Source organism: Buceros rhinoceros, unplaced genomic scaffold (assembly GCF_000710305.1).
Source record: "Buceros rhinoceros silvestris isolate BGI_N320 unplaced genomic scaffold, ASM71030v1 scaffold18202, whole genome shotgun sequence".
Taxonomy (NCBI): Eukaryota; Metazoa; Chordata; class Aves; order Bucerotiformes; family Bucerotidae; genus Buceros; species Buceros rhinoceros.
Window position 1 is genome coordinate 20,445 of NW_010398493.1, and position 7,859 is coordinate 28,303.

Here is a 7,859-nt window from a genome sequence, read left to right on the forward strand (position 1 = left end):
GGAGGTGCAGCGCTTGGGGCCGACACTGCTTCGCTCTCCCATGTGCCATTCTGGCCAGCCCAGAGCGCGAACGAGTGACTCACGGCTCTGCCTCCGGACAGCAGCAGCACCGTGACCCCACCAAGAGCTGTGGCTCAGACCCACACCCTGCCCGAGGACTGGGCTGCTCCCTCCCCTGCCCTGCCTCCGTGGCTCTCAGTTAGACAGCCATGGAGACCTGCGACACTGCTTCGCTCTCCCATGTGCCATTCTGGCCAGCCCAGAGCGCGAACGAGTGACTCACGGCTCTGCCTCCGGACAGCAGCAGCACCGTGACCCCACCAAGAGCTGTGGCTCAGACCCACACCCTGCCCGAGGACTGGGCTGCTCCCTCCCCTGCCCTGCCTCCGTGGCTCTCAGTTAGACAGCCATGGAGACCTGCCACAGGCATCCCAGGCAGGCAGCCAAAGGAGCTCCATCCTCTGCACCCGAACACCAAGTGCCCAGCCACGCTAAGGCATGATACGAATACAAGCGGATTGCAGCAAGATCCTCCTCTCCTCGGTAAGCCATTAACCTTTCGGATGACAGCCTTGCAAACTAAATGACTGAACAATTCCCAGGGTCAGCACGAATCTACATTCTCAAAACCTGACATCAACAAGTAAAAGTTGTGACTGAACCCTGGTCTCTCCGAGAGGAAGATTAAACGCCTGTGACACATCATCTGCAATCAGAGTGCTCCATTTCCCAAAGTATCCATCACAGATTGATAACATCCACGCAAAAAGTTAAGTGCAATTATGTCTGTCACTGTAAAACACACTTCAGCAGCACTGACTGACATCTTGCTTGCAGCTGACAAACTGCGAGAGGGCTGTTTGAATGACAGCGGCAGAGACTCCTGCAGCACCTTGCAATGGGTGCAAAATGCAGTCCTGAACCTCGGAAGCCACACGGGCTCACAAAGAACCGCGGCAGTGACGGGAGCCATTGCATAGGCAGCTGCAAGGCAAAATGGCTTGGGGTCGGCTCTGCTGCATTCACAGAAGTCAGAAGTCTTGCTCCCAAAGAAGGACTTGCTCCCAAAAGGCTGGAACTGGACTTGCAAAGAATGTCACATACAAACCCCACTCTAGCCTGCTCCAACAGAGCTTGAGGCACAGAGGGGCCAAGCCCCACGACACTGCTCAAGTGCTTGTGACGTACCTTTCTGCAAGTCCTCAGCCCGTGCACTGGCAATTCCCAATCCACAGGCTGGGAGAAGCAGAAGTGCAAAGGGCAGGTGAGTTACCTGCGATGGCACCTTTCAGTGAGGATCACCTTCCTGACCCCAAGGCGACATCACCGCAAGGGTACAACTAAGCACAGAGCAGAGCTACTGAGAAGACTTGCACTGAACTTCCATGGGCAACTCAGGCTGACAAAAGCCGTTCTGCAGCAGCAGCAGCTTCTAGGATGGGAAACTGCAAGTGCATTTCTCCAGGCTGCTGTTAGTGCCAAGAAGCTGTTGCAGAATTTGGAGAGAAAAGACAGTAAAGCAGCTTGCTAACTTGCACAATGGCATGGCTGTGCTTCACAGCACTGCACGCCATCCTCACTGGGATGTGCCAGGGCTGCTGTTAGAGAGCATTAAGCCAGATGCCTGCAGCAGGGAACACCAAGGAGAAGAAATGGCTGAAATAAACCATTTGCGGTCCAGCACGAATATCAAACAAAGGCTCCCCTTGTGCCGATCTGACTGCAAGCCATAACCCTGTGACACAAGCGGCAGAAGCAGCAATGCTGACGTGCAGCAAGCTGTGTGTGGATGGACGACCTGCCACGCACTGCCATCAGCGACCTACACTGCTATCAGAGGAGGAAGCATAGCTGGTGCAGAGATAAAACATCTCCTGCAGGAAGAAGTCCTTCCACTTAGGAAGGTTTTGCTGTGCAGAAGCTCACTGGTGTGTCTCACTGGTTTAGTTTACAACCAGCGTTAGCATTTGTTCTGAAGCATCCAAGCACCCTCTCTTGATTTAAAATTATTTTATGATGCTAGACAGGATCTTATGAGAATAGCTTCAACATGTGACCAGCCTAAGACAGAACCTCCAGTGCTCTCCTCGAGGCGCTGCTCGCTGGTTTTCTCTTAGCACTCACGGCAGCATCAGAACAACTCGCTGCTCTTACTGCCGGGGTAGATCCACATGGAGTAAAACTGCAAACTGGCTACCAGTACTCTCACATCTCTGCGGTGACGTAAAAATAAAAGGTTACTTGTGACTACAATCTTCCACAAACATTAAGTGTTGAGTAACTTGCCACATAGCTGTAAAGGATTAGAAAAGGCTTTCAAGTAGTACGTGTTCCCCGTAATAATGAAATATTTGCAGGATGCACCTTTATATACATTTCTATTTCTTAAAAAATATATTGTGTAATAAAAAAATCAGAGTAAAAAAAACAGACATGAAAGATGCTTTGAATGATCAGGCTGGTGGTGTAAAAGTTACCTGTAAATCACACACAGGCCACGAGAGTGGAGCTGGCTACAGTCAGGTGGTTTTTACTAGGAGGCATTAATGTTACATTCAATTATTCCACTGCATACTGGCTGTTTTAACTCAGCCAAATTAGAATACATTTTATATTGACTATTTTGACATTTGCTTTATTTGGCAAGTAAAACAAAACTGATCCAATTTCCTTGCAGCCATTGTAAACCATAAACTGTACAACAAGAGGTTATAAAATATATAAGCCTTGTAAACACTTCTTTCTCAGACTGTCGCTGATGCTCTGAGCTCTAATTTTGGCCCTGTTCCCAATGCTCTGACGCTGCTCTGCAGCCTTCCCTGCTCAGCCATAAAGTGACCCTTCCACACTTAGTGATTGAGGACCGCCACTGACATTCTCTTGCTACGATAATTTTTTCTTTTTATTGTGGAAATCTGCCCAGGCAGGAACTTGTTGCAGCCAGAAAATGAAGATCTGCGCTCTGAAAACAAGACATCTTTTTCTCTGATCCCACATGGCCTGTGCCAGCGTGTGGCTCGTGTCCAGCAGAGCTTCAAAACCACCTCTCAGCTCCTAGTGGGACGGGCAGAAATCTCCACAAGACTGCTGGCTTTTCATCCCTTCTTGCCTCCATTTCTCTTTGAGAAGCAGGACAGCATCCCTGCCTGCAGCGCACTTGACAGGACAGGACAGCCAGCGGTGTGCAACAACACGGCAGGCGACACAGAAAAACTCCGTGAGAGAAACGCCCAAGTGAGCTGGAGAGCTCAGAGAGCTACTGCAAGACCGGGCATTAGGGGATTTCAGTCTGGGTCACGGGTGAAGGCTCAAATGTACACACCTGCCTTAAAAAACACCCAACAGCTTTTCTGGGAACAGTTTACAGCAGTTTAGAAGCGTCACTCTCTGACACGACCTGTAAATCAAGACTCTGCAGGATGCGAGTATTTTCTATCCATTTGATGCAGTGACCTTTGTATACAAACTGATCCCCCTGGAACTCCCCTCCGCTGCCACCTTCAAAATTCCAGCTCCCAACAGTTACTGCAATACTGTAGATGTACCAGCGGAATACCAAATGCCTCGTGCAAAAATACATTTGCTTAATTAAGCGAAAGCCCAAAGGGACCCGCGGAGAACACGCTGTCCCCTGGCAAGAGCCCGGCCTCAGCTCGGTCGACAAGCCTCAGGGGCAGCCCCCGTCTTGCTCCGGAGCTGTGCTTTCACACCAGATGCCGGCAGCATAAAGCGCTCGGTTTAACCTCTGTCTGGGTTCGTTTGTTGCTTAACTACACACTGTTTTGGCCAGAGGAATCCAGCAAGTGCCCTGTGAGTACTGGACTCCTGTTTCAGGCAACAGGCGCGCTGGTGCGTACGCTTATTCATAAACGCTGTCTGTGAGATAAGACGCTGCGGGCGCCGGCCCAGGAGCGCAGCTCCCCTGGAGCCCAGCAGCCAGGTCCCAGAAAAGAAATAACAGGGCTGGTACTTCGAACCCCGAGTGGGCTCGTTCTGGAGCATGAGCCACACTTGTCCCCCTGTGCATTAAAACCTGTATGAGTGCCTCTCTCTCCCTTTGGTCCAAGACAGAAATCAGTCTGGGTACCATTCCGACCCACCTTCCAGGGTGACCCCTGCGCTCCTGTGGAAACTACAACACCCTGCACAGTTTAAAGCAAAGAAAAGGTGTAGTTTGCCATTTCCCTTCCTCTGCAGGCTTTTTCTTTCTTCTGATTTCTCCACCCGTAAGTCTTTATACAACAGCAACCAAAGGAAATTCCAGTAGGCAAATACTTGAAAGAACAAACAGCACATTCCCTCGTTACCAGACCTCGCCATTCACACTGACCCGGTGCCTCAGTTCCGCCAGGCAAGGTTAGTAATCACACACCATACGGCACTAGCAGGAGGGGCTGGAAAGTGACAACTCACCTCGGCAGGTTAGGAGCTGGTGTGGACGATGGTGCTTGGGAAGGAGGAGTCGCGGGCTGTGAAGGTTCGTGGTTGCGTGGGACTCTGCCCATCCGGTACCAAATGCCCATGCTGTTCAGCTCCCTGCCAATTCAACAAAAGACAGGAATGCTACAAGCAAATGCTGTGCACGCGCACGTGTCAAGCACTGACGTGTTTCACAAACACCTGGGTAAGTACGAACCAGTCTAATTGGAAAAAAAAGGCAATTAGTTAAATCTTACATCAAACTCATCAACACTTGTACCTATGCAGGCTTTTCTAACGACAAGCTTCAGCTCTTACAAACTACTAGTTAGTAATTACAGGGAAACAGGGCTCTTTGACTTGGAGCGATTGAATTTATGACACCAGCTCCTGCAGTGAGGGGTACTTACCCTATGAACGTGTACTGAGGAGGGGCTTGTTTAGATCGACCCAGGATTCGGATATCACAGATTGCTGCCTCTGTGGAATCTCGAGGGATGAATTTAATGCACAGCCTCTTCTTTCTGAAAGCTATTTCTTCTGCAAAAACAACCCAGGACACAGGGCGGTTCTTATGCAAGATTAGGGTATAAATGTTATTTATTGTCTCTCCAGATATTAGGCAGATAATTATGGCAAGAACTGGAGCCAAAGAACAGATATATGTCAGCAAACCAGACAGAGCAGTGTCATTCAGCGACTGGAGAAATTTTCTATCAGGAGCTCTCTGTACGCAGTGTGAGATTTGTTATTAGGCACTGCGATAAACCAACACTCCCTGCTACCCTCTGCAGAGAAGATAAGACGTCGCGTGTGCCAGAGTGCTGCACCACAGCACAGCAACAGCAGGCGATTTTTCCACTTCCACATACTTCTCACATTCACCCCCTTCTTCCAAGGCAACCTAACCTTACCGGCTTGGATAGCTGTATCTAAACATTCCTCCCACAAGCACTGCCTCCAGGAACATACCTGGAAGCTGCTGACACAACCAGTCAGTTTACTCTGCCAACCCAGCTGAGCGGAGGAGCAGGCAGACAACCCGACTGCCACGGAGGGCGGCTGACAGCAAAAGCTGTCTGCCCAAATCTCCCGCGTCCAAGTGTTAACGACCTCTCCTGACTCAGTCAGCAGGCCCTGAAATGATATCCCCGCTGTGCGTGCCCTGCTATCTCTGTAGGGGTAAGCCCGATTTACAAAGCAGTAACTGCCAGGAGCTCCTACAGGACACCCGCACTGCGCTGACCTGTGTTCAGAGGGCGGATGGATCTGCAGCACGGCCCTTCCCTGCTACGCATCACAGAGCCGTTTCACTTGTTTCGATGTTATCCATCAAGAAAACTCAAGCCCATCAGAGTTAAAGCTTATCTGTATAATGAATTTGTTTGTAGGCATGCTGTCTGTCTGTATGCAGATACAACCACCACCCAGCCACGGGTCAGGCACACCACCGCAGGCGGTTCTGGCTCACAGATGCAGCTTGCGGTGCTGGGAAACCACTGCTCTGCCTCACCCCGAAGAGCCGGCAAGTCTCACCGTGAGCAAGGTGAGGTTTCTATTTGTGAACGCAGGCACTTGAAAGACATGACAGGACTCTACTGATAAACTGGAAATCTAAAGTGCAGATGTTGAATGAAAATCTGGAAACAACCAACTACAAACAAGTGCCTGCAAAATAAAACCCCTTCAGTTTAATACAAATAAATATCCTCCAGCTTGAAAACATGCTCTCACTTCAACAGATGGCAAGCAGCCCTGTCTCTACTGGCTCCTCCTGTTTTGTAATCCGCCCCTTGGAGAAAGCGATCCATCCTGGTCTCTGAAACCTGCTGTCAACCAGCACCAATAAACGTCCAAGCAGTGTGAGGCGTGTCACCACAGGCATCTGTGCACGCAGCTTCACGGGGACGGTGCTGCGGTTTAGAGATGTTAAATACCTGTATCCTGCAAGTCTAGTCTTTTGCTTCTGTTTGAAGTGCCTAAAACTGATTTTAGGAGCCCAGGGCTTAAGGCTTCCACATCTGAAAACTTTCTCAGAAGCTACTAAGGAGTGTGTTTAATGTATTTACTGCAAATCAGCTGTCACCTAGAGAAGAGCACAGAAACATGGATAACCACTCCACAATGTAACTCCACAAAACCAGAGCCTCTCGTTTGACTTTCACAGCAAGTACAAAGCTGACTATTTGCTCTCGCCTCAGTCTCTGTCACACTTGGCTAGAGTCCGCAGTCGGTAGCAAACTTGGTTTAGGAGCCAGATTCATTAATTACACATGCTTAACCAGAGTGAATTTTAAGTAAACATACTATAAACAGTCAATCGAAGTGTGCTCACTCATGCTAATGGAGGCAGGGATATGCCTTCGTCAGCACAGAGCGCCTCTGCTTTGAAGATGGTGTGGGTCACAACCCAATGCAGTCAAAATTAGTTACCAAGTCCCCATCCACCTTTTCACCAAGACTTTCACAAAAATCACAGCAGTGCACGGTAAGTGTCCAGCACTCCCAAGGGTGAGCAGGATAAGCCGACGACTCTCCCCCACCCTACATGTGCCCAGGAATTCTCCAGGGCACAGGGGTGACCCAGGGGAATGGGAAACGGGCTGCAGAGGCTTTCACTTCTAGGTCATGGGTTCAAATCAGAACCAGGATGGCTGTGACTGAAAAACCATCCTCATCTGCTGCAGACCCAGATGAATTATTCCCTGCAAAGCAGGCTCATGTAACTCCTTTCCACCCATAACTCGGCTGGTTTTCATTACTGGTGAGCACTGGTACCAGCCCTGCTCCCAAGCAGCAGCTGTATGCTCACACCAGCACACAGTGTCCCGCAGCCCTTCCACACCCAACTCCCACGGGGCTCATCCATGGCCTCCTCCGCACTGCAAGCCCAGAGTGCCCGATGCCTGCTGCAGAGCAGAGCACTGTGGCCAGACGTGGCTCCAGCAGTGCTGCCACGAGTCTCAGGGGACCCGAACAGACTGTTTGGGAACTGCTGGCATAAACACTGCAGCAAAGTGTTTCCTGTCTTGCAGAAATGAGGATGGGATTTTCCCTGGACATTCTACTTGGGCCAAGTCTCAGCAAGCACAAACACCCCCCACCATCCTCGGCACCACCTGCCCGGACACAGGCCTGTCTGCTCACCCCAGAGAGCAGCAGTGCTCTGCACGTCCCTCTGCCTGAGACACGGTTCTCCACCATCCCACCACACAGGCTCTGGTGGAGACACTGCTCCTGAGGCACGGGATTGAAGAACAGATGCCAACTTACGTGTATCGATGGTCTCCTGGATGGGTATGAAGCCCACAGGTAAAGTGTCCTTGATATCAATGAGCTTCATATCAACCAAGACGTTGCCTAAATGACTCTTTGGAGAGAGAAAAGAAACAGTTGACTACGAAATGTAACCAAATTCAAACCCAGCTTTTCTCACCTGC

The 7,859-nt window shown here is 50.3% G+C and overlaps 1 protein-coding gene across 1 annotated transcript in view; it reads right to left on the bottom strand.

The window, feature by feature from the left end:
• Positions 1-4,409: 4,409 nt before the first annotated feature.
• MVB12B (multivesicular body subunit 12B) overlaps positions 4,410-7,859 on the bottom strand; it is an 11,752-nt gene continuing 8,302 nt past the window's right edge. The window contains exons 3-5 of the mRNA XM_010131132.1: positions 7,693-7,789; positions 4,830-4,959; positions 4,410-4,536 (exon numbers count right to left, since the gene is read on the bottom strand). Of these exons, the coding sequence (XP_010129434.1) occupies positions 4,410-4,536; positions 4,830-4,959; positions 7,693-7,789 (354 nt within the window). The remainder of the gene's footprint in view (positions 4,537-4,829; positions 4,960-7,692; positions 7,790-7,859) is intronic.